Source organism: Pongo pygmaeus, chromosome 7, assembly GCF_028885625.2.
Source record: "Pongo pygmaeus isolate AG05252 chromosome 7, NHGRI_mPonPyg2-v2.0_pri, whole genome shotgun sequence".
In the NCBI taxonomy this organism is placed as follows: Eukaryota; Metazoa; Chordata; class Mammalia; order Primates; family Hominidae; genus Pongo; species Pongo pygmaeus.
Window position 1 is genome coordinate 41,155,965 of NC_072380.2, and position 27,944 is coordinate 41,183,908.

The following is a 27,944-nucleotide window of genomic DNA, read 5'->3' on the forward strand; positions in this document are numbered from 1 at the left end:
AAAACGCTCAGAAATAGCTGCAAGTCACCCACCTTTAGGATCTTATGCTATTTGGCTGACCTAAATATAAGAACATTAACCAATGTATCTTTCTGTGTACCACTGTCAGAAAAACAAGCAGAAGGAACTTGCAGTTTCCCAGAGTGAATATGCCCAGAGAGAAAGATAAGACTCTCTTGGGCAGGGGGAGGTAGTGGGGTGAGGACAAAAAAAAAAAAAAAAAAAAAGTCAGCCGGGCGCAGTGGCTTATGCCTGTTATCCCAGCACTTTGGGAGGCTGAGGCGGGTGGATCACCTGAGGTCAGGAGTTCGAAACCAGCTTGGTCAACATGGCAAAACCTCGTGTGTGCTAAAAATACAAAAATTAGCCTGGCATGGTGGTGGACGCCTGTAGTCCCAGCTACTCAGGAGGCTGAGGCAGGAGAATCTCTAAGAACCCCGGGAGGCAGAGGTGGCAGTGAGCTGAGATTGTGCCACTCTACTCCAGCCTGGGTGACAGAGCGAGACTGTCTCAAACAAAACAAAACAAAACAAAAGTCCCTCTTGAATTCTGGAGTCAAGTCTAAGTGGCTATGGATGATCTAAGTGTTCCAAGTCCTCAAAGATGAAAGAAATAACCCTGGATCTTACAAGCCGGCATGGCTCTTTATTTTTATGAAACAGAGTATGTACCTCTCTGCTACATTCACATTTTAGCTACAGGATTGCTTTTCTGAGCAAACACATTTTGGTCTTTAAGGTGCTAATATAGTAAACATTATCTCATATTCCTTTACTTAGAAAATATTTCATGAAAAATTCTAAATGCCATAGAGACATAGTGACATCATTAATTTCAAAACTTTGTTTCCTCCTCAACGGGATTAGAAAATTGATTAGTCCATAATTAGCATCACCAATATCAATTATCTCAGCAACGCCAAGGAATTCCAAAGACATTTAGGTTCTTAAAATACCAGAGGCAAGGCATACTGTGCTTTTTCAGTGCCTTCAGCAAATTCAGCATTTGATTTTTATAATTACTTCTTCAAACATGGTCTTGCCTTCCCAGTGCACACAGTGACAAAGAAAACCGACTTGATTAACTCTGTGCACCGCGACACAATCAGATTGAAACACTGTTTAAACTAGGAAAACTGCATTATCATATAGCTTATTATTATATGGATTTTGATAGGGTACAGGTCAAATTATGTCTCTGGATCATCATAATTATATAGATTGAAAAGAAGACACGAGGCAATAACAGCCCACAAGGCAGAGGTTAAACAGGTCACTAGCAAAATAAAAAGGATACACTATAATACTTTCCTTTCCCTTCATTTAAGAAAATAATTTTTTTTCTTTAGATCAAAGGAGACTACTATGAGAACACCTGAAACAATCAAGGTTTCAATAAAGAATGTTACAGCACTTTGCAAAGAAAATATGGTAATGAAAATGCAGCTTAAGTGTGAAATTGGAAAAAAAAAAGACAGCATATTTTGGCTTTTTGTTACAGGATATTTAAGAGACAGCTTGGCAATAAATGTTAACATCTTTCTAACGGTTGGCAATGCAGTAGTATAAAGCTGAAAACTCACCTTGACTTATTGACACAGCTAGTTTTAAGTTACATTGCTCATTCCCAGAGGAACTGCACCACACTGCAAAAAAAAAAAAAGTGCTGAGCTTCACTCAATAAATGGAGGTAGGTGTGAGCTCCCGTTACATGGTCACATTAGACATCTTCACTCAGGGGAGGCAATAAGAAAGAGAGGGAAAGAGCAGGCAAATCAGTGAAGAGGAAGAAATAAAAAAGAAATGTGAAGAAGGAAAAAGAGGAGGTCAGAGAAAACCTCCAATAAGATGCCATCTATCCTGGATGCCAACTAATTTTAAAAACTCGCTTCCAGTAAGATGCTTATCCCGGATTCCACTATTTAAAAAAAAAAAAAAAAAAAAAAAAAAAAAAAAAAAAAACTATTCCCGAACTCTTTCTATGTTGAGACACAGAAAGGATAAAAAGTAATTAAAGGCATTTGGTAGAATGATTTACTTTCCTTTGGATATATACCCAGTACTAGGACTGCTGGGTCGATTATTCTGTCAAAAAGACACATGTACTCGTATGTTCATTGCAGCACTATTTACAAAAGCAAAGACATGGAATCAACCTAAGTACCCATCAATGGTGCATTGGATAAAGGAAGTGTGGTGCATACACAGCATGGAAAGCCATAAAAAAGAAAAAATTATGTCCTTTGCAGAAACATGAATGTTGCTTAAGACCGTAATATTAAACAAATTAATGCAGGAACAGAAAACCAAATACTTCATGTTCTCACTTATAAATGGGAGCTAAACACTGAGTACACATGGACATAAAGATGGGAACAACAGACACTGCTGACTACTGGAGAAGGGAGGGAGAGGGTCATGGGTTGAAAACCTACCTGCTGGGTTCTATGCTCACTACCTGGGTGATGGGATCCATAACCCGAGACACAGTGTCATGCAATATACTCATGTAACAAACCTGCACATGTATCCTCAGAATCTCAAATACATCTTGATCTTATTTTTAAAAAAAGAAAAGAAATTAAAGGCATGGCCTTTGTTCTCAACATGATTACAATTTAGTCAAAAGACTAACAATTAAACCTTGACAAAATGATGGAAAGAAAAAATACAGTTTTCAGAATCAAATCACACAACAATTATGTGTGTTCTCACGGTTTATATGTTTATTCAGTTACCTTTCTCTGAAATTTTAATATAGAAATTGGTTTAAAATTGAATAGATAGTTAGATACCCCTGCTTTAAGATAAGATGACTTGATACTGTAAAAATATTGTTGCTGGGTGCAGTGGCTCACACCTGTAATCCTAGCACTTTGAGAGGCCAAGGTGGGCAGATCATTTGAGGTCAGGAGTTCAAGACCAGCCTGGCCAACTTGGTGAAACCCCATCTCTACTAAAAATACAAAAATTAGCTGAGCGTGGTGGCGGGCACCTGTAATCCCAGCTACTTGGGAGGCTAAGGCACAAGAATCACTTGAACCAGGAGGCAGAGTTTGCAGTGAGCCAAGATCACACCACTGCACTCCAGCCCAGATGACAAGAGGTAAACTCCGTCTTAAAACAAACAAACAAACAAACAAAAATATATACACACATGCACATGCATACATATATATGTGTATATGTATGTATATAATATATATATATGTGTGTGTGTATATATATATTCATTGTCTTTAAATTAATTCTTAAACTTGAAGAAATTCCAATCAAGATTTCCACTGGATTTGCGGGCTTCTTCAAGTATTCACATGGATTCAAAAGCATACACTAAACAAATAGCTAAGTCAACTCTACAATAAAAGAAGATAGATGTGTGATTTGTCCCTCTCAGACATTAAAGCACAGTAACTAAATACAGTAAAGACTGGCCAAGATCAAGAAAATTAAATTCATAAAGCAGAAGAAAAGAATCTGATTCAGACTCATGCACATGTGGGAATTAACACACAGCAAAGTGATACCCCAAACTACAGGGAAAGAATGAATTGTAAATGGTGATAGGAAAACTGGCTCACCATATGGAAGAAAATCAAAGTGGATTCCTACCTTACTCAATATTTAAAGGTAAGCTCCAAATAGAGCTAAAGATATGAATATGAAAAATGGAAGTGTCAGATTAATTAAAGATAGTATACTTAATTTTTTATCTATTAGTAGAAAGGGCTTCTTAAACAAACTGTAGAGCAAAATGTTTACTAAATTGATCACATAAAATGGAAAAGCTTAAAACTAGCAAAGGGCACCATGAACAGATATAACAGGAAGATGACAGAATAGGAGAAGACAGTTACAATGTCTAAATTCAACAAGGAATATAGGAGGAAATAAAAAGAATACAAGTACACCAATAAAAAAAATGGACAAACGATATGAATAGAAATCATTTAAAAATGAAATCATTTAAAAGTATGTTTAAAAGTTGTTCAAACTTTATAATAATTAAGGAAATACAATTTAAAATAACAATAATATATATCAAATATCGACTGCATTAGGAAAAAATGTGAAAGATGAATAAAGCCAAAGATTGACAGGTATGTAGAGACCTGGGAACCCTCATGTACAATTGGTTGGAGAGTGGAGCAAGGCTGAGTCCAATTCAGTGATAATATACCTTACGGTGGCTGTATATTCATCTGTTCCATGAAAGGGTTGAATGTACAAAGTGGCCCCCAAATGCTGAAGGAGCCAAAAAAGAAGAGGGGAGACAAATTCAGTTTGGAGGTAAAGTGTGTTTTACTGGGGGAACTTATGGACAGAAGCGTGGTCTTGGGTGGTTGTGAGACAGATAGATCTTCACACCTGTGACCCCCAGACCCAGGGCTGGGTATATTTCCATAGGGAAAGGGGATACATGATCTGTGCAAGACAATTAAAGGCATCCTCCAGAACAGGCAAGTGTCACAGCCTGTAATGTGTGCCATAACATCAAGGTTGACAGAACTACACACAGGAGATAAAATAGCAATCAGGAGGATTCACAAGACTGGGGTAATCAGAAGCCAACGTGGTGGATTAGCATCTAAGGTGGAGTCACTTTTGTCTCCACACTGTCTCAGAGAAAACCCCCAAGGTTAACAAAAATCTGTTAAGATGTTTGTCACAGCACTGCTTGTGTTAGTAGGGCATTGTAGGCAAACTAACTACCCATCCCTGAAGGAATGGGAAAGTTAAAAGGTAATAGATGCTCATTATGGAGTATTAGACAGCAGTTAGAAGCCATAGATTACATGTAAATGCAGGAACATGGATGGCTTTTGGAAACATACTGCCAAATGAATAGCAAGATAAGAATAAGATTCACACCACAATGTCACATAATAACATATTAAAAATACATGCCAGACCAGGCACAGTGGCTCACGCCTGTAATCCCAGCACTTTGGGAGGCTGAGCTGGGCGGATCACCTGAAGTCAGGAGTTCGAGACCAGCCTGGTCAACGTGATGAAATCCCATCTCTACTAAAAATACAAAAATTAGCCAGGCATGGTGGTGCACACCTGTAATCCCAGCTACTCGGGAGGCTGAGGCAGGAGAATTGCTTGAACTTGGGTGGCGGAGGTTGCAGTGAGCTGAGATTGTACCACTGCATTCCAGCCTGGGTGACAGAGTGAGACTCCATCTCAAAAAACAAAATAAAATAAAAATACATGCTTACATACACTGTGCCTGATGATATCCTCCCAAAGAGTACACAATGGAAAGAGAAGGACTGGAGTGACTTTGAAGTGGAGAAACCTGACAGTCACTCCCTCAGCCAGGTGATCAAGGTCAACACCAACATTGATAAGTCATGTTGATAGCATATACCCTTGATGTGACATGATGAGAAGGACACTTTAACCTCTGTGGTCTTACTCTCCAAAGACACATAACTCCAATCTCATTATAAGAGAAACATCAAACATATCTCAGCTGAGGGCCACCCTACCAAATACTTGACCAGTAATCTTCAAAATTGTCAAGGTCATCCAAAACAAGGAAAACCTGAGAAACTGTTATAGTCTAGAGCAGCCTACGGAGACATGATGCTAAATATAACATGGAATCCTCGGTAGGACCCTGGGACAGAAAAAGACATGACAGAGAAACTAAGGAAATCTGAACAAAGATTGGACTTTTATATATAGGTTATAGGTCAGGCGCGGTGACTCATGCCTGTAATCCCAGCATTTTGGGAGTCTGAGGCGGGCGGATCACCTGAGGTCAGGAGTTTGAGACCAGCCTGGCCAACATAGTGAAACCCTGTCTCTATTAAAAATACAAAAAATTAGCTCGGCGTGGTGGCAGGTGCCTGTAATCCTGGCTACTCAGGAGGCTGAGGCAGGAGAATCACTTGGAACCTGGGAGGTGAAGGTTGCAGTGAGCCAAGATTGTGCCACTGCACTCCAGCCTGGGCGACAAGAGAAAAACTCCATCTCAAAAAAATTATATATATATATATATATATATATGTTATATAATAGTAATAATGTATTAATACTGGTTCATTAGCTGTGACAAATGTACCATAGCAATGTAAGATGTTAACAATAGGGGAAACAAAGTATGTCTGGGTACACAAAAATATTCCATACTTTATAACCTTCTTGTAAATCTAAAACTATTCTAAAATTTAAAAATTATGTAAAAAAAATCCATGCCCATAAAGCCATACACATTTTAAAGGACATATACAAATAAAAGTCATATCAAACCTCATGAATTAGTTGCCTATGAGGGCATACGGAGGGGATGGGTATGAGAAAAGGTGTTAAAAACAAAGAAGATCCCCAACCTCATGTTACAGAAGAAGAAACTAAAATCAGGAAGGGTAAAGTGATTTAGCTAAGACTGTTTCTACAACATGGGCCTTCTGACCCTGGGTACACCAAAAGCTGTTTTCATAACCAAGACCTGCTCTGCCTGCTCTGAGGATAAACTAAGAATGAATTCACTCCAGGGGTAGAAGAAGGAAAATTCAGTAGATGAATCCAAAGGAAGCATGAACCTTTCCAAGAAGTGGGAAAGGAAGATGTGGTTTTGGGTCTTTAAAGCAAGTGACAGCATCCCAAAGGGCTCCCCGTAAGGTTATACACGGGAGCTGGCTTTAGGGCCAGAGACCTGGTGAGTCAGGCAAAGGGTATTTATCTAGGGCCAAACCTGAAGAAGCTAAATTTCCAGAAGATGTGTTGACAAGTAGATAGCTCCATGGAATTAATGAAAAACATAAATGGGAAGGATTTCTTGGACAAGAAGGCAGGGAAATTTCCCAAATCAGAACAAAGTTGGGGAATGGCATAGCCAGGCCTGTAGAGAGGCTCAGAAGAGGAATATTTGGCAGAGATAGAAAACAGTTTTGTTCTTTTTTTGCTATTTTCTTAATAAAACCTAAAAACTTTAAAAAGACTCTAAGAGCCTTTCCTGCAATTGGAATAGTGACAGCAAAGGTGATCCCAGAGGTCGGGGAGCAGGGGGCTGGGGACATGGTGGAGAGGGGGCACGGGAGCAGAAATGCGAAGATGGCCTGGGCACCTCCTGAACAGGTGCAGTTACACATTCATAGGATCCTCTGAGAAAGTGACAGCATTTGAAGTTAGAAAAGTTCCACTCAAAATTAAATCATCTTAGTATAGAAGCCTGAGGAAACTAATTAAATTCTCAAATCATAGCAAACAAGAAGAGCACACTGTTCTCAACACCTCCAAGTATCAGAAGAGATTTAGGCAAAGCCACATGGTTTTGCTCCACCCTCAAGCCCACCCACTTTGGGGATTCCCCATCCTGCTAATATCTTTTTGAAGCAATAAACAATCCCAGATGGCTGAATTACTTGGGGGTCAGGAATGCATATGTTTTCAAGTAAATACTGGGAATAGAAAAGCTGGAAGAAAAATTGTCACAGTCAATAACCAATCATTACAGGTTGAGATATGAAAAGCAACTGATACGTGCATCACTACACAAGTATTCACAAGGAGAAAGTCTTTTTCTACCAGAGTTTTTTCAAGGCTTCCAAGGAGTTATCAGGCAATTCAACAAGTGCTTTACAAGTTATGATACAATCATAAAATGAAAATCTATGCCACAATTAAGCCAAATGAAACCAAGATTATAGCGTGTTACCATTTCCAAAAAATTTATAAAAGGAAAAATTAAGTTGCATCTATATGCATAGAATATTTCAAAGAAAATTGGAAAGACTGGTTTCATCTGAGAATTAGGTAGCTAAGAAACAGGAATAGGTGGGAGAGTTTTCACATACTATACTTTTCATAAAGTTTTTGAATTGTGAATTTGCTGCCTCTTCAAAAAAATGAATGAATAAAATATTAAAATAACAAATATTTACATATTTATACTGCATCATTTTGCTCAAAGTCTTCAAGAACAAATACCAAAATATGTCTACATCTAATACAATCAGATAAAATAAATGAGTGATACATATTTAAAATAAAACTGGAGAGGCCGGGCTCGGCAGCTCATGCCTGTAATCCCAGCACTTTGGGAGGCCAAGGCAAGCAGATCACTTGAGGTCAGGAGTTCAAAACCAGCCTGGCCAACATGGTGAAACCCTGTCTCTATTAAAAATACAAAAATTAGCCAGGTGTGGTGGCGCATGCCTGTAATCCCAGCTACTCGAGTGGCTGAGGCAGGAGAATCTCTTGAATCCAGGAGGTGGAGGTTACAGTGAGCTGAGATCGTGCCAATGCACTCCAGTGTGGGCAACAGAGCAAGACTCCATCCAAAAATAAAAATAAAATAAAATAAAATAAAACAGGGGAAATAAAATAACAATCAGAGATAAGTCAAGCACAAGAAATGTGTACACAGCATCCTGTTTGGCTGCTGGATGTGGCCATGAATTTGGTGTCAAAAGCAAATCAAAAAACAGAGTCAAGGGTCTACATTGAGCTGCCACTCAAAAGAGGAATGGCTTTTCTTGTAGAGGAGAGCAAAGGAAAATTTCTCTCAAACATCCATCTAAATAAGACCCTGGGATACCACAGGCAGTGTCCTCAACCACAGGGCACAGCTGAGGAGACCCTCAGGAGGGTCCTGTCCTTCCATCTCCATGCAGAAGGTGGGATGGTTCGGACTACTTAGCAGTGAGGCACAGAGCTCAGGACCTAGGAGACAGCTGGCCCCAAAAGGTAGGCACAAGAGAAATGCTATAGGTCAGACATGCCACTTGGAACACAAGCTCCAAGTTCCAACTGGAAAACCTCTTGCGCTTGATCAACTATGTCAGGGGAAACGAAGAGAAAAGTCTAAGTCAATAGCATGTTATTCTTTTGCCTTTTAGACAAACAGCACATTGTTTGCTTCCATTTCCTCCCCGGCTGTAATAAAATGGGCATCAGCTTCACGGCAGCTCCCAAACACTCGGTTTCAACAGTTGTTTCATTCATTTGCCAAAACCACTCCCTTTGGGAATCACAGTCTTTCCTCTCCTTCTCTTTCTTTTTCACCCCAGCATCCCCAGTGCAGGTCCTAATCACCACATTTCCTCCAGCATCACACATACACGGTGCACAGAGACAATACTATGTGTTCACCAAACCAGTTTCATTTTCCTCCTGGGCACCCAGCAAAGTGACATGCCCCAGCCTCTCTACAGTAAGAAGAAAACATGCGATTGAGTTCTGGTCCATGGAACCTGGGAGATATGATATTGCCACTTCCAGGGCTGTCCCCTAAAATGTCCTGTGCAGTCACCCACAATCCCCATCAGTTTTCCAGATACCAGTTGGATTTTGATACTCAGGGCAATGTCAGAAGCCTCTGCCAGCCTGAGTTCTAAATAATTTTGTGACCCAAAATCCCCCTCCACTAACTATAATGGCTATAATGTAAGGAAGAAAGAATTTTTTTTTATTTCTAAGATGCTGAAATGTTTGTTGCCAGAATTAGCCTGCCTTGTCTAACATAGATATTGGGGTTATCCTGAAACAAATAAACAAAAAAAACCTAAAAATATGACATTGGCTTGGCAGGTGGGTAGTAAATGGGGATGGTTCAGATATTGTAGATCTAGGTTATATGGTAGCAAAATACCGGCAAAACTTGCCTACAATACTCTGGAAGGCACACTACCTGCCTACTGAGCTTACAGTTGTACAAGAACCAGAGGGTTCTATTCTAGGACTTCTAGGACATGGATAGAGTTCTAGAAGAATTGGAGGATAAAGAACACTTTGATATATGTTATTTTGTTACTATATTCATTACTAATTGTCTATATCAGTATTTGGTCAAGTTTTTCAAGAAAAAAAAGTCAGAATGCAACTGACCCATTAGCAGATAGAAGTCATATGAAAGAGATACAATCCATAAATTTGGGACATAGAGAGTTGGAAAGGCCATTTGCCAATTGCTTCTAGACATCCAACCATGAGAGATGGCATTTTTAAACACATTGAGGGTTGGAGACCCAGGGAAACTTATCAGTTGAGCATGTGACTCAGGCCTTTGGCAAAAATCAAATGAAGGGCATGGCCTTTCCACCTGCTTTTTTAAGATCGTCTCAAGATACCCACCATTAAATTGGAAAAAAGAAAGGCAATGCTTCCTCACAAGGGTAAGGAAGCATTAAAATAAACAAGCAGTCTTGAAATTGTATCTAGGAGAGAATTGTTTTGTTACTGATACATGGAACTTTCTAAAAAATAAATCGGAAGCCTTTTTACATTATTAAAAGAATAATATTACTAAAGGCATTATGACACTAAATTAGAAACACTTTTAATATTCTGCAAGCCTTAAATCAGTCTCAGGAAGGAAGTAGACTATGAACGCTGGCAGTCCCTAGGAGGAGAGAAGACCCAAGGTCCATTTCTGATGTGACCAGGAGAATAATGGACAGGAAAGAACTCCAGGGCTCAGTGCCAGGGGTCATTGGGAAAAATGAAAAAGTTCCTCCTGCAGAGGAAGATCAGATTCTATTCTGGGAACTTGCCCCACTTTATGGAGAGGGAAAAGTTACAGTGTCGTCCTGCAGGATACTAGCTTTGCTGTGGACCAGCGATTTCTCTTTGTCTTCATTCTTCTTTTTTCTGGGTGGGAAATGTCACTGTTATCGTCACCATTGAAAAGTGTAGGGGAAAGCGGTAATATTTCTCTTTTGCTCATAGGTCACTGAACCAAGGGGAGCCACATTCCCACTCAACGGGGAGGCCCACTCCTGGAGATCCTGAAATGTGAGCTGAACACAGTGATTGGGAAGAACTTGAGGTCACTCCTGTTAAGAGGGGATGTGTGTGTTCCATGTTAGAGGAAGAATGAGATGGACATTTGGTGGCCAGAAGGGTAGACCGTGATAGAGATGATGCTATGCGTTTGTTAAATCCATTTCCTTTTACCCACACATTTAAATTGTATTTTCCAACTTCTCCTGCAGGTAGATGGGCTATGTGACTGAGTGCGAGCCAATGGGATATGGTCTGACTCCTAAAATCCACTAAGTGACATCAACTGCTCTCTGCAAAAGAGAACTCAGACTACAGAGCATACCCTACCCGTGTCCTCTTAATCAATGAGCATGAAGCACATCATCTAACAACTGCTCTTAGCCATGTGCATATTGCCCTGAGTTGGGTGTGCTCTTCAGCCTATTGTTGTCTACTTCATTATAGCCTCTTACCAGCAACTCATTTTGTGTTCCAGTGAACTATTTTGACTAATGATGACTGATAAAAGGTAAGATGCCCATGCTGGCCCTGCTGGAATAAAACAAAAGGAAAATATAAAAGTAGTTAGAAATCTTACAGAAGATTAAGAATCTTCAATAAAATGGACAAGGAAACAGAAGTTGAACATTAACAGGCAATCAGGGATAAGCCACCATACACCAATCATCCAAAAAGATCTTCCATATGGAATAATTGTATTTATCATATCGGAAGTATTATCTGTGTAGTAAGTCCTAGGATATTATGAAGATATTACCCTGGACAAATGTACCAATAACTGTACTAACATCATCTGGGAGAAATTAAGCAGTCATGATGCCAAGACGTTTAAAAATACTGAAACAGTGATTCTCAATGTGTGGTGCAAAGAAGGCATCCTCCCAGGCATCCTGCCATAAGACTTTTCCTAGTCTTTACCCAGTTAGCACTTGTGTCTCCTTGAACACTTCACCTGCATTACCCAGGGTAGGTGTGGGCTTGGAAGGCCCTGACAGTACTCAAGTCCAGTTGGGGCAGTGCTGGGTGGTGCTGACAGGCTACAGTCACACAGCCTGATCTAAAACCCACAACTCTCACGCATCAGAAGGAAGTCATTTAGCCCACATGCTTACTTCGGGCTATCAAAAAAAAGAAAAAGCAAAGGGAACAAGAAGAAAGTATGAGAGTCTATGGGAGAAAAGGCAACAAAGGCATTAGTAGCTCTGGAAAGTCATGAAACTTTAATCAGCACATTTTAAGAATCTTAATTTTCACCTTTTTGTCACTACCCACAGGACACTTACACCTGATCTCCAACCTGACTTCCAGAAGCTAGAAAATGCCCTCCCAGCTATTCCCCTGGATTAAATAGAAGCTAGCCAAGGCCAAAGTTCTGTTGGAAGCCAATCAGAAGAGCAGAAACAGAAAAAAAATATATGTTTTGGCATGTCTCTGTAGGTCTAATATGCCTGCTGCTGCCATGATGAGTGAACAATACCAGATTCTGCCATTCCTGGGTGGGCTAAAGAGGCTCTTTCACCGGTACTGATATTCATCAAGATTCAGAGATGTTTGAAAACTTTGCCACGGGCTTGAAGAAATGCCTTTGCCATAACTATAAAACTATCACCCATAACCCATATCTCGACATTGGGGTCTCAAGTACAGACTAATGCTCAATGTATTAATACGTCATCCCTTCTTCTGGTGCAGGCACCTAGGCCTTAATCAAAATTGTCCCACCCCTCCCCTCCTCCAGTCTCCCCCACCTCCAGCCCCCAACCTGAGCATCCCCTGTCGGTGTCAGTAAATGACAGCCAGGAGCAAAGCTCTACAGTGGGGAGCACGGGAGGTATGGCAAGAATGCACAAAAACAGTCAGCACATGGCTCCCACCTGCCCTCAGGAAACTTGCAGTCCTCTTGGGATGGACGAGGATGCCTAACCACTGATTTCATGAGACATATGGCACAGCCACACAAGAGTTATTAGGGTTCACAGGAAGGGACAAGCAACTGGGCAGGTGCATGTATGGCTGGCTTGATGGGATCTGCCCAGCAAGAGTTCTTCCCGCTCTCTTAGGTCTACTCAGTACCTTCTTCCTTTGGCTGTGTGTGTGTGTTTATGAATTCCTTTATTAATATATATGTATATGTTCTAAATATATATTTTAATATATATAGAGAGAACATATAGCGAATATATATGTTTTTATATGTTCATATATATATATATGGAGAGAGAAAGTCCTTACTTAACATCATCCATAGGTTCTTGGAAACTGAACCTTTAAGTGAAACCAGGTCTAGCAGGTCCTCAAGTAACATCATTTCATTCAATGTAATTTCAGTATAACATTGATGAGGAAAAAAATTGGTTCCATTATATGCCATTTCACTTAAAGTCATAGTTTACAAAAACCCATGCACAACATTATGGACTTTCCGTGTGTGTGTATGTGTGTGTATGTATACCAATATATGTGTGTGTATGTGTGTGGGTGGGTGAGTGTGTATGTGTGTGTTTATGTGTGCGTTTGTGTATGTGTGTGTATGTGTGCGCATTTATGTGAGTATTGGTGTGTATCTGTGGATGTGTATTTATGTGGGTATGTGTGTGCGGGTGTGGGTGTTTATGTGTGTATATGTGTGTGTGTGTGTTTGTGTGTGTACGTGTGTGGGTGTGTAGAGGTGTTTGTGTGTATGTGTGTGAGAGTGTGTGTATAGTGTGTGCTTATATGTGTGTATTTGTGTGTGGGGTGTCGAGGTGTATGTGTGTTTATGTGTATGTGTGTGTGTGTGTGTGCGCATGTGTTTATGTGTGCATTTGTGTGTGTATGTGTGTATGTGTGTGAATGTGTCTTGGTGTTTATGTGTGGATCTGTATGTGGGAGTGCATGTATGTGTGTATGTGTGTGTATGTGTGTGGGGTAGCATCTGGGGCGAGTGTGTGTTTACATGTATGCATGTATATGTGTGTGTGTTTGTGTCTATGTGTATGTTTATGTGTGTATGGGTATGTGTGTATGTCTGTGTATGTGTTTATGTGTGCATTTGTGCATATGCATGTAGGTGTGTTTACGTGTGTGTGTGTTTATGTATGTGCATATGTGTGGGGAGTGTCAGGGGGTGTATGCATGTGTGTATATGTGTATGTGTGTATGCATGGGTGTGGGTGTGTTGGCTTGGGTGTATTTATGTGTGCATATAATTGTGTGTATGTGTGTGTTTATGTATCTGTGTTTACGTGTGGGGGTGTGTTTGTGTGTTTATGTGTGTATGTGTGTGTTTTTATGTATGTGTGCATGTGGGTGTTGATGTGTGTATGTGTGTGGGTTTATTTAACTGTGTGTGTGTATGTGTGCATGTGTGGGTGTGGGTGTGTGTGGGTGTGGGTATGTGTGTGGGTGTTTATGTATGTCTTTATGTGGGTGTATGTGTGTGTGTTTATGTGTGCATTTGTGTGTATGTGGGTGTTTGTGTGTTTGTGTGTATATGTGTTTATGTGTGGGATGTGTGTGTGTATCTGTGTGTGTTTATGTGTGTATGTGTGGGGGTTGGGGTTTATGTGTGTTTATGTATGTGTGTGTGTATATGTGTATGTATATGTGTGTATGTGTTAGTGTGTGTGTTGGGGTGTGTGTGTATGTGTGTGTATAAACACGTGTATGTGTGTGTTTATGTGTGGAGGTGTGTTTGTGTGTTTATGTGTGTGTATGCGTGTATATGTATATGGGTGTGTTTATGTGTGTGTATGTGTAGGTGTGTGTATATGTGTGTGTATGTGTTTTGTTTTGTTTTGTTTTTAGACGGAGTCTCGCTCTGTCGACCAGGCTGGAGTGCAGTGGCATGATCTCGGCTCACTGCAAGCTCTGCCTCCCAGGTTCATGCCATTCTCCTGCCTCAGCCTCCCAAGTAGCTGGGACTACAGGCGCCTGCCACCATGCCCAGCTAATTTTTTGTATTTTTAGTAGACTCGGGGTTTCACCATGTTAGCCAGGATGGTCTCGATCTCCTGACCTCGTGATCTTCCCCACCTTGGCCTCCCAAAGTGCTAGGATTACAGGTGTGAGCCACTGCGCCCGGCCGTGTGTGTATGTTTATGTGTGTGTTTATGTATTTGTGGATGTGGGTGTGTGGGGGTGTTTATGTATGTGTTTATGTGGGTGTATGTGTGTGTGTTTATGTGTGCATTTGTGTGTATGTGGGTGTTTGTGTGTTTGTGTGTGTTTATGTGGGGGGGGCTGTGTGTATCTGTGTGTGTTTATGTGTGTATGTGTGGGGGATGGGGTGTATGTGTGCTTATGTGTGTATGTGTGTATATGTGTATGTGTGGGTGTGTGTGTTGGGGTGTGTGTGTGTGTGTGTATAAACACATATGTATGTGTATGTTTACGTGTGTGTGTTTATGTGGGGGGATGTGTTTGTGTGTTTATGTGTGTGTATGTGTGTATGTGTATATGGGTGTGTTTATGTGTGTATGGGTGTGTGTACGTGTGTGTATAAACGTGTGTGTGTTTATGTGTGGGTGTGCGTTTGTGTGTTTATGTGTGTGTATGTATATATGTGTTTATGGTTGTGTTTGTGTGTGTGTATATGTGTGGGTGTGTGTATGTGTGTGTTTATGTGTGTATGTGTGTATGTTTATGTGGGTGTTTATGTGTGTTTGTGTGTGTGTTTATGTGTGCATTTGTGTGTATGTGTTTATGTGTGTGTTTGTGTGTATGTGTGTGTTTATGTGTGTGGGTGTGTGTAGGAAGTGGGGGGCATATATGTGTGTGTCTGTGTGTGTGTGTGTTTGTGTGTATGTGTGTGTTTATGTGTGTGGGTGTGTGTAGGAAGTGGGGGGCATATATGTGTGTGTCTGTGTGTATGTGTGTGTATATGTATGTGTGTTTATGTGTGTGTATGTGTGGGTATGTTGCGGGTGGGTGTATGTGTGTATGTGTGGGGGGGAGTATGTGTGTGTGTGTATGTGTATGTATGTGTGGGTGTGGGTGTGGGTGTGTGTGTGTTGGGGGTTTGGGGATGGGTATGTGTGTATGTGTGTGGGGGGGAGTGTGTATGTACACACACATATCATCTTTCTGCCCTGTACTTTTTTCTTTTTCCCACAGTGCTGAAAGCCACTCCTTCATTCATACAAGCAACTCTTTCCCTTTGCGGGAAATTACTCTTGAGCCACTTGAAACTGCAGCAAACCACACAAATGACCTACCTCCCTGGGAAACTGTTTTTTACCCCCATAACGCTTAGGCCCTTTCTTTGAAAGCTTTCTCTTCCTTCTGTGTCTGTGTCGACTTGTTCTGTTGACTCAGACTATTCGTCAGTGAATAGAGACAACATCTAATTATATTTCCTACTGAAACGTTAATGTGTTCTTAACGCTTAGCAGGTAAGAAAAATAATAATGCCTCTATGTTCCCCATTTTTTTCCACCTGAGGACTTCATATGCAAAAAGAGATTTTTAAAGCATAGCATGTAAAGGTTTGGTTGATTAGACGTATATTAGGTTTTTCTGTCCTCTTGTGCGAAGGTTCAGCCTTTTAAATGGGGTGTGCAGCTATTAGGCATTAACCCATCTGTTTTGTTCTGTTCTCCTACTTTGGAAGACTAACACACTCATCTCACAGCAAAAGTCATACCAAAAGCCATTCTCTTCCCCAACAATAAGCCCTGACAACCACCAACTATCTATCATTTAGAAATATTCAGTTATAGCGTTATGCTGCCAAATGCTTAAGAGCCTCACAGATTCCAAACTCTTCTTTCCTTGATATCCTGACAACATCCTTTCCTAACACAATGCTGCCAGGGTAGCCCCCTCAATACTCCTTAAAGATAGATACCTAGATTTTTCTCATTCCACTCACCCCTAAACTTAACCCATTTGTGGAGGCATGGATAAATCATGACATTCTCCAACAAGTCTTTCCTGGCCATAATAGCTCTAAGTGATGCCTCCCTCTTTTACATTGTAATATGCAAATATCTACAAAGTTAACAGCACGATGTAGCGTACAACAGGACGCCAAGTGGGCAAAAGAACGAACACTTTCTTTGTATCAAATTCCATCAGTAGCTCCTTAAAAGCAGACAGCAGAATTCTACAGATCATGTGCTTGGGATCATACAGGTATTTATGCCACACTGAACTATCGGTGACTTTTTGTCTCGATGAAGTTTATGAGCTTCTCAGGGACAAGGATCATTTCTCATATAGGTTCAGAATCCCCTGCAATAACTAACACTAATATTGCTGGATATACAGAAAATACACAGTGGATTCTCACTGATTTGCCCTATAGGGAAGCTGAGAAAATTATCAGGTTGAACTGAAAAATGAAATCATACTAAAACAATAAATCAGTAATAGGGCATGGAGACTAAGTGTGACAACAATTTCAATGAATTGAATGGAATTTCGATCTCCTAGAGACTCACTCCATAAGTCACTTCAGCAGGGAAGCTGTCTCTGGAGGGAAGGGGCAGATTGATAGAATCAAAATATCAGTTTTCAAATGGCCTTAGAGATCATCTGATGCAAGCCATCTTCTTAGAGAGAAAGTGCTGGAGAAGCCTCAACCAAAGCTGGGGAGGCCAGAAATTGATATAAGGTATCCTCAGTCCTGACTGTGTCTTTTTCACATGCTCAGCAGCTTTGCGGCAAGAATACACAGCCCTTTCTCACTGTAGGAAGGGCCTTACCTGTGCCTGGAAGAAGCAAGGGAAATACCATTCAGAGTTCCCATCCACATTTAATGGGAATGCATTTAATGTTATCTCGATGATGTGTAACACTGTTAATTGAAGATCTATTGTAATTGCTTTATTTTCTCTATGTCATCTAGCTACTTTCAACAAACACTAACACATTCTCTAAACAATTAGATTGTGCAACAGCGAGGGTACATTATATTAACAGGAAAAAGTGCAAAATGTGCGATCAAATAACTAAACACTTCATTGAGCAGCTGAATTTTTTCTTCCTTTAAACAATTTTTCATTGTTTTCAATGTTCTGACATTACTTTTCTAGTCAGGCAGTGTGGGGCAGGGTCACCAGTGCAGTTTTTTCACACACCCACCCCCTCCACGAACCCTCACTGAACACCTGTCATGGGCAGGCACTATTCCAGCAATTATGAAAGATCAAATGAATTAAACTCTGTTTCTGTCCTCATGAATCTAATAAGATGATTACAAATGAACACAAAAAGTCTAATAAAGGAAGAACATAAAGTACTAATAGGAGGCTATGGAATTTCAGAGCAGGGACAAATTCCCCCATTTCCTTAACTGGGGAAAACATACTAATGAAACAATATTGCCGGACACGGTGGCTTGCGCCTGTAACCTCAGCATTTTGGGAGGCCAAGGTGAGCAGATAACGAGGTCAGGAGATCGAGACCATCCTGGCTAACATGGTAAAACTTCGTCTCTACTAAAAATACAAAAAAAATTAGCCAGGTGTGGTGTCATGCGCCTGTAGTCCCAGCTACTGGGGAGGCTGAGGCAGGAGAATCACTTGAACCCTGGAGGAGGAAGTTGCAGTGAGGTGAGATCGTGCCACTGCACTCCAGCCTGGGCGACAGAGCGAGACTCCATCACACACAAATATACATACATATATATATATACACACATTCACACACACACACACACATATGTGTGTGTATGTGTGTGTTTTTATGAAGCCATAGCCACAGAAATTTGAAAGTCCTTAATTTCGAATGATGGACTTTTCTAGATAATTCTTTAAAGTTCAAATTGCTTTCTAACACTTGGTTGCTTTTTAACAACGACTATACAAATTTTTTCACAGGTGCTGATTTTAAAAGTTTTCATCAAACATTTGCTTTCATCAAAACATTGCTGCAAAGGAGTTAATGATGAATAAGCATATAACTTTGCATGTTTGATAGACTTTACAGCTTCCAAAGCATTTTCACAGGTCCAATTTCGATAGATCTCATTTGGTCACCACAAAATCCTGAGGAGTATGCAGGGCCCATTGACTGTCTTTCTGGGTGCATATGTGTGTGTGTTATTATAGTTATTTTTATTGTGCACAGAGGAATCTGAGGCCCAGAGGAGTTTGAGGAACGATAGTGACAACTGGCGTTTGTCAGACTTGTCAGACAAAAAGAAAATTGCTGGCTAAGCCTTCCAATATAAAATTACTTACAAGTTCTTACACTTGAAAACTCATGTTCTTAGCAAGACCCAGTCACTACTAAAAATAAAAGTAAAGAATTAGCTGAGTGCAGTGGCATGTGCCTGTAGTCCCAGCTGCTCAGGAGGCTGAGGTGGGAGGATCGCTTGAGCCCAGGAGGTGGAGGCTGCAGTGAGCTATGCTCGTGCCACAGCACTCCAGCCTGGATGACTGAGTGAGACCCTGTCTCAAAAAGAAAGAAAGAACGAAAGTAAAAAAGAAAGGAAAAGAAAGAAATTCATGTTCCCACTAGTATATGTTCTTTTGAAAACAGAACATGCCCTGGTAGCTCTCAGCATCTTGGGATGCCACAGCACTCCAGCCTGGATGACTGAGTGAGACCCTGTCTCAGAAAGAAAGAAAGGAAGAAAGAAAGGAAGGAAGAAAGGAAGGAAGGAAGAGAGAGAGAGAGAAAGAAAGAGAAAAGAAAGAAAGAAAGAAAGAAAGAAAAGGAAGGAAGGAAGGAAGGGAAGGAAGGAAGGAAAGAAAGAAAGGAAAGAAAGAAGGAAAGAGAAGAAAGAGAAAGAAAGAAAGAAAGAAAGAAAGAAAGAAAAAGAGAAAGAAAGAAAGAAGAAAGAAAGAAAGAAAGAAAAGAAAGAAAGAAAGAAAGAAAGAAAGAAAGAAAGAAAGAAAGAAAGAAAGGAAGGAAGGAAGGAAGGAAGGAAAAGAAATTCATGTTCCTACTGGTATATATTCTTTTGAAAACAGAACATGCCCTAGTAGCTCTCAGCATCTTGGGATCCCCCAGTTCTCTTTACTCCATCCACAGCACCTCATTCCCTCCTCATCCTCAGACACAGGCCAACCTCTCTCCTCTCATCCTGTGCTCCCAATAGAGGATCAAAAAGCGGTCTTTTGCTCCTCCATCCTAAACAGCCAGTGCCACTAATTTATGACTTTGAAGAGTATTTGCACTTTAAAACTTGGTTATGACTCTGCAGAAGGCATCTTGATTGTGATAAGCACATGTTGGGTATTGGCCACGAGGTGGAAGCAATTTTCAGGGAGGAAGTGGCCCACAGCCGCTTCATCACTTGCTGCTGTCTTTCCCTACAATGGTTAACAAAGGCCTTCTGAGCTTATCTTCGGGGTCATAGGTGGAGACAGGAGCTGGCACAATGCATTCCACCCTGGATCCCTGAAAGGAACTTCGTGGATGCACAGTGACAGATTTAACAAGTAGAGAAAGCCCAAGCAGAGTCTCCAGGGGCTGAGATACAAATTTTAAAAAAAGGATCTGGGAAGCAGCCAGAGTCTGACAATGACATCCCCAACCCTCACTCCCAACCCCACACATATACACTTGTCCTGGCCTTGACCTCAGACTCTACAGGCTCAAGTCCTGTGGTTCTTCAAATGTGCCCCAAGTCCAGAAGGAGGATCCTGGAGTCCTACAACAATGACCCCAGCTGCTCCCTCCTACATTTGCAAACAGAGTGGGAAATGCTGTCCTTACCTCGTAGTGGGCCACACGCTGTGATTCGGAGATCAGCTGTGCACTGCACACCTTGCAGTAACTGTCTGTAAATAAATCCTGATCAATATCGGAGGACTTCATCAGGCTACAAGAGAATCAACAGAAAAGAAAAATAAGTCCACTGCTTTGATGTTTATGCAAGATATTAACCATGTGAAAAGCCAGGATCACAGTAACAGATCTGACAATGGTGACAGAGGGGTGGATCTCCCTACACTCTTGAGATTACCATATCAATTAACCATCATATGTGCATAGGTTATAGTTTTCTCACAAATGCCCAACAGAGTTGCTATACCCTAAAAAATAGAAATCCATCTATAGTTTTTCTGTTGAACAAACCAGACTTATATCTAATGCCTTGTCAAGAGTTTGTGTGAGGGCAGGGCACCGTGGCTCACACCTGTGGTCCCAGTGCTTTGGGAGGCCGAGGTGGGAGCATCACTTGAGGCCAAGAGTTTGAGACCAGCGTGGGCAACATAGAGACATTCTGTCTCTACAAAAATAAAAATTCTAAAAAAGGATTTATGTGAGATATTTTTGCATGTTATATATGTATCTATATATTAATGAAATTTTGTAAGCATCTAATGTATCCAACAATAGAAAGTGGGTTAAATGAACTTTGATATATCATCACACTAGAAAACTATGTGGCTTCCAAATCCAAATTCAGATAAATTATTCTTTCAGGGAATATTAGGAAAAGGTTTACCATTAACAAAACAGATTTTTAAGTATGTATAGCATTATACAAAATTTGTTTTAAAATATGTATGGACACATTAAAAAACTTTCCAGGAAATTATAACATAATTTTAATAGCACTTATCTTTGGGAAATGATAGAAAATTGCTTTTGCAATTTTCTTCATTTTTAAATTTTTCTTCAACAATTACATATTACTTTTGTAGTCAAGGAAGAAGTTAGCTTTGTCTAGAATCTTTAAGTGGTATGAAATCTAGTTTAGAGTTAAATAGTTACACTTAGAAAATCAAAAAATAAAATCAGACTAAACTATAACTTTCCTTGTAACCCCATACTTTGCAACACGGGGAGACCTCACTATTCAAGCTGACTCTTCTCCATTTAGGGTGGTTGAATTCATAAAGGCCACCTCCACCACTGCACACCACAACTGAACCCACAAAGTAAATAAACATATTCTCAAATTCCAAACCCGGAATCAAAATGCAGCCAAGGATCTCAAGCTTCTGAAAGCGATCTGTCGGAAACGGATCTTATGGCAGCTGAAGGATCTCATGTTACCACCCTGGAAACACACCCCAGTGCATCCGATTCCTTCACCCAGCCCAAAAACTCCACTTGTTTCACCTCCTACCTGCCAAGCACGAAGTAAAGACCATGGCAGACAGCATGCTGTATGGAGAGGCAAAAGAATCTCAGACAACAGCAATACGGTAGGCACTTTGGACTTTATCTTATTCCACCACCATCATCTTACCTATAAGACAGTCCAAAGTTACATTGCTAGTCATTTGCATAGCCAAAAATACTGCCTCACTTGCATGATTCCAATTTCCACAAGCTAGATCCATCCTAGGTCTGTTGCTACCACATGGCATCGGATGAGTCACTCAACGCTCCATGCCTCAGTTTCCCCCACATAAAAATTGAGATAATAATATTTACCATGCCTTCTAGGAAAGTGATAGTGAAGACCACTGGGAGAAATATATGAGAAAGTGCTATATCAACCATAAAACTCTCTGCATTTGAAAGGGATCAGTAGTATATTTTTAATAACATCCTGATGTTGGCAAGATGTTGGCCAAGTCCTGAACAATGCAACAGTGAACTGTGTAAAGTGAACTGTGGTTCACTTTAGGTGATTTTCGAAATGATGTAAATAACCAGGCCACATTCAAAAAGTATCTGTCTGAAATAAAAGAATGTCTGCCTCAACTACTCCAATCTCACGTTCTGTCCTTGGCCCTGGCTCTAGTGGCTCATTCAGGGCATTTGTATTCAGCAATTCAAAAGGATTCACAGTATCTGCTCCTAAGAGACAATAATGCCTGTGGTTTTTCAATGCCCCCAGCAAGCAATAGTTATGCCAGTTACCACTGTGTCTCATGGTTGATGTAGGCCTGTTATTTCAAGAAGGACCACACCTGGCAGGTGGCCCAATTGGCCTGGAGTCTAGCACCTGCTGTGCCTGCAGGTTCACCTCCTCCCCCACAAGGAAACCTGTTCCAGAGAAGCCAGAAGCTCTAGTTGTTAAGTTTTTCTTAGGTTGAATTAAAATCTGTCCCACCGTAGTTTTCGTTCAGTGATTCTGTCATTAGGTACAACATCGTACCACACCAGTCTCCATTTTTTCATGAGATATCCTCCCTCGAGTGTCTGAAGATAACACTCTTCTATCTACTTCCAAGTCCTACCCAGCCTTATCATCTTGTCCTGAGTCTATTTCATTACATTCCATCTTCAAAAGCAAGACCAAGAACAGAATGGGGGCACTCCGGAGATGGTCTACCTGAGGCAAAGGATTGCCAATTCCAGTGCCAACCCACAATATCACAGTCATTTGTAATGGTCTCTATTCATGTCCCAGAATGTAAATGAAGAAGAGATGTTTTGATGATGAAGAACTGTAGTACAACATTTTGAAATGTCTAATGGGAAAAGAAAACTTACTAAGGTATATTTTTTAAGCCAAGCTCCTATAAGTGGTTGTGTTTAAATATTATCATGTTCCCTGCTATTTCTAATAAAGAAGCACACAAAAATAGATTCACGGGTGACCTGGTTAATAGGAATCTCCAAACTCACTGCACACTCCTTCCTCATTATACAACCAACTGCAAAAATCAAACACTGTGAAAGGATATTCAAGGTACTTGTTGGACCAAGCAGGCCCGTAGGAGTCTGAGTCTCGGTAAAGCAGCTGTGCAACAGAAATAGCTTTAAAGGCAGAATATAAAATGTGTATACTAAAAAAAAATTCAAGAGAAGAGAAAATATCATGGCTTTTTCCACTGTTTTATATAAGAATATTGATTTGAACAAGTCCATATGCAATTTTTAAAAAGGCAATAAGGACCCCTCTGAAATCGATGACACCTGAGTGGAATATCTGAACAAGTTACATTCCAGTGGGAGGCAATTAGTGGACAAGTGTCAGCCTGTTTTGTACATGAGGGCTTTCCTCCAGAAAAAGAGAGCGCAGTCCATGTAGGTCACTTTAGACAACCAGAGGGTCCAATTTATCATGCAGAGACTGGAATTCCCAAGAAGGGAGGATGTCACTTGCTCCCCTCCCCTGGTTTGTTTAGAAGAGGATTTGAGCTTCACTGGCCTTCGCTGTCTTCACCAAGGCAGCTGGTAAGAAAAAGGAAAAAAAAAAAAAAAAAAAAAGATTTCCAGTTTTTTAGCCTTGTCCATGGTCCTGAGGAGCCCATGCTCTACTCCAGCAACTGGAGTAGAGACAGAGCCACTGATCACTTACTGGTCAGTCCAATCTGTCCCATCAGATCCAGTGTCTAGTGACCTCTCCCTGGAAACATTTGTATTGTGCTGTGCCATGAGGCCTTGGGACATTCTGAGGAGGGATACAAGAGTGGGGGAAGGCAGGAATTCCTGGGTCTGAAACAGATCTGAAAGAAAGCACCATCTGTACTCCCAGGCCCAGCACATTGCAAAGGCAGGCACATTGCCAAGCAACCACTGGAGGATCTGAATGACCTCTCATCACTCTGCAGTACTCACAGAGGATGGCGCTATCTGCAATGGAGGTAAGAGGTCTCCACCCAATGTGGACGCAGTACTAGAGCAGGGAGTCTGGTCACATTCTCATGTGCTGTCTGGGGGTCTGAGTTCCTACAGATCCATGTGTATAGCAGTGACAGTGTGAGGCTCAGAGGTGCATCTAGGTATCAGGAATAAAGGAAGCATCAAGGAGGAGTGCTTTTATTGATTCTATAATGGTTTGGGGAAATCTAACATGAGTGAGGCTCAGGGATAACAGAGGCACAACCTCTGTCTTCCAAATCTTTCTGAGCTACTGAGTAAGAAGAGACATACACACACCAACACCTAAGGCACAGGCAACTAATTCCAACAGAACTTGGCTGATGGAAAGTGATATAGGATTTGAGAAGACAGAAAGGATTATCAAGAATCGCTTCAAGAAAGTTCTACTAGGGTTGAAAATTTGAGGATGGATAGGATTGGACTGGAGAGAAATGAGTTCCAACTCAGAAGCTAATTCTTTTCCCTGGCACAGAGAAAAATCTTACTACCACTAAGCATGAGAAGATAATAGGAGGGGCATGGGTGGGGCTAATTTGGAATAATTTAACGTAAGGGGGAAGGCAGAAAAATGCAAGGAAGAGAATCTCAAAACCTAGATGGAAGAAAAAGAGGCTGGAGGAGAACAGCCAGGTCCCGAAATGTTTCTTAAGGTGCAAGAAATGGCCTTTTTCAGGATCCTCAGAGGCAGATATGAAACCTTCCTTTCTGCTTCTTTCTGCTTCTCAAGAACAGATTGAAGGAATGAATGCAGGCTAAAACTCCAGAGAGACCTGGGGCTTCATGGAAAAGAGTCATATTCTTTTTAAATTTTTATTTTAGGTTCAGGGGGTACAGGTGCTTGTTTGTTACATATGTATACTGCCTAATGGTGGGGACAGTACACCTGTCCTTCAAATATTAAACACTATACCCACTAGGTAATGGTATAACCCTCACCCCCTCTTCCACTCTTTCCCGCTTTTGGAGTCCCCAGTGTCCACCTTTATGTCTACGTGTACCCATTGTTTAGCTCTCACTTATAAGTGAGAGCATGCAATATTTGATTTTCTGCTTCTGAGTTAGTTCACTTAAAATGGTGTCCTCTACCTCTACCCTTATTGCTGCAAAGGACACCATTTCATTCTTTTTATGGCTGTGTGCTATTCCATGGTATATATGTACCAGATTTTCTTTATCCAATCAACCATTGGTGGACACTTAAGTTAGCTGCATGACTTTGCTATTGTAAATAGTGCTGCAATGAACATGTAAGTGCAGGTGTCTTTGGGGGTATCTGTGCAGAGGAAACAAAAGCATTATTTTAAAAAGATTAATATTCTTCATTCCATTCCATTTCTGATGGTGCTGAAATAACTTCTGACTCAGAGAGCCCAAAACCCATGCAGGGCTCTTCAGAGGGAAAGACATTGGTTCAAATCCAGGTGTGGTTGCTTGCCAACTAGGTTGTTCAGCAACTTACACAGCCTCACTAAGCCCTGGTTTCCTTAGTTGTAAAATGGAAAGAAAATTCTCACAGGGTTATTGTGAGGATTAGAAATAATGTAGATAAACCATCTAGCACAGACTGTGGCATAGCAGACATGCAAAAAGGGGATATTACCATCATTATCATTAATATTATTAATTTTGTATTATCATTATTCTTATTTTCAGAGGAATGCTGTAAATATTTAAGAAGAGAAATAAATAGAACCACATGAAAGGCTAAGAGGGAAGATAACATAGTCGGTGTATTGAAATCATAGCTTTTATTACTATTATAGTCTTCCTCTTTTGTATCAACAATACCATCCACAAAGATGGCTCATTTCCACTGAAATGCAGCTGCCCACTCCTCCTGCCAGCTGAAACTCAGGCCTGTAAAGACCCCGTACTGCATAAACATTTAAAAATCTATTTTTATTGTCACAAGGTGCTGACCCTGACAGACGGAGAAGTTTGATGAGAACTTTGTCTCACCCTCTCGTCCTCCCACAAGTGCTCCCCTCCCATGACCTGCTTCCCAACGGGACGCAAAGGGAGAAGTATGTCATTCAAAGTATGGCAGAGGGCCAGGCACTCCAGCAAACAGAACCCACAGCACCCACCATGGCAGTCCCCAGGCGGCCGCAGCCATCAGGGCCCCAGGGTGGCATCTCCTCCCGCCCAGTCCCTTGAGGAGAGAAGCCCTTGGCTTGGTGTTCCCCACCAGGTGAGCATCCTTCTGTTACAGATTTGAGCTATTTCCCTATAAAGCTTCTCTGGAAGATCTAATAACCGACTTTCCACCCATACTATCCCTCACTGGCCCTTTAAAGATAGAATTTAAGACTCACGGACACTTCAACTAAAGAGCAGCTCTTGCCTTTAGGGTAGGATTTCTGAATTTCCAAACTGCCACACCATGTGACTGTGCAAGCTCTCCAGTATCAGGGATGGTGGCTACTCTAACAATGATCCCAACAGGACCTGGCCGCTTGTGAGAGCTCCTGACCCAGAAGGAATAAAGATTTCACAGAAGTGCTTCCCCTGAGCCAGGCCTTGTGCTGAGGGCTTCATATAAATCATCCGATTTAGTTCCCTCAAAGAGCTGTGTAGACTTCAGCTTCATTGTCTAAATGAGAAGACTCGGGGTTAGCAATTAAGTAACTCACCCAGAGGTCACTCAGCTCCTAAGTGGCGCTCAGTTTTCCAAGCCAGGGCTGACCCCTGTGCCCACAGCCTTCACCCCTACCCTGGGCCTCTGTCCTCAGCACTGGGCATGCCCATCAGTTTGTCCCCTGCCACCTCCAGCTAGGGACGCCCATAAAAATTCATAAAAGGAAAGCCAAGGACAGACATTCAGTGCAGAATTAATATGATGGGGCCTGAAGAGCCTTGACTGTCCAGGTAGAGTCTTGGAAGCTGTTTCTGACCTCAGTGCTCAGACTCTCCTTTCCGTGTTTGCCTGAACTGAGCTGGGATGCGCTAACATCTGCCTGGACATTCTAGTTCTGCTTCTGCCTGCACAACCACGATTCTGCACCTCTGCAACCTTACTCACCCTCAGTAGATCCATGACCTACTGCTGCCCTCCAGCGTGGCCTGACACCTCGAAAAGCCGCTGTGCCCTCTGCCGAGTCCTGCTGGCCCTTCTCCAGCCAGTCTGGGACCTTCCACCAGATGATGCCCCCTGCCCACCCACGCCACCACCAAACAGCCTGGCCCTGAGCCCAGCTGCCCTTGGTAGTGCTGACCAGCTCACCAGCTCCCAGAACCCAAGGCAGAGAGGCTGAACTTTTCTCTCCTTCAATTTTGACAAACTCCACAGCCTACTAAAAATGCTACCAATTAAGATGATCTATGACCTGGTTATGAACGTGAAACAGACAGGAGGACTTCCACTGCTGTTTCAACTCAGCCAATTTTAAAATTATTCCTATCAAAAAAGCAATTGAACTTGTTTCTACTTTAATTTATTCAAACAAAGGAGAGTGGCTAAGACTCTGCTCAGAAGGGAGGGAAGTATGGGAGTGAGGGCTGACTTGTTTCCATATTTGGTTTGCCCTTTTGTTATAATTTTGAGTTTTTATTCCCTGAACCTTAAACCCATATTTGGTGCTTTGGTGGCTGTTGCCTGATGTTTGCTCCCTTTCCCCTGCCACTGTCCTTCTGTGGAAAGAAAAAACTCCTTGCTCTCCAGGCTGTCTATCAACAACGGGAAAAAGATTCAGGAGGCAAGCAGGTGGTTTTCATGATCATCTCTGCCATGCCTGCCCGTGCAGGAGCCTCAGAGGATGG

At 41.4% G+C, this 27,944-nt stretch overlaps 1 protein-coding gene across 7 annotated transcripts in view; it reads right to left on the bottom strand.

Moving 5' to 3' along the window:
• ZMAT4 (zinc finger matrin-type 4) overlaps positions 1-27,944 on the bottom strand; it is a 370,785-nt gene that overhangs the window by 274,749 nt on the left and 68,092 nt on the right. For 5 of the 7 annotated variants that reach the window (XR_010127175.1, XR_010127176.1, XM_054499612.2 and 2 more), the window contains exon 2: positions 20,388-20,493. Coding sequence is in view for 3 of the 7 variants with exons in the window: in XM_054499612.2 (XP_054355587.1) it covers positions 20,388-20,489 (102 nt within the window). In the remaining 4 variants the exon portion in view is untranslated. Of the gene's footprint in view, positions 1-1,582; positions 1,646-20,387; positions 20,496-27,944 lie in introns of those variants that run through there. The other 2 variants (XM_063668693.1, XM_063668692.1) reach the window with 2 other exon arrangements.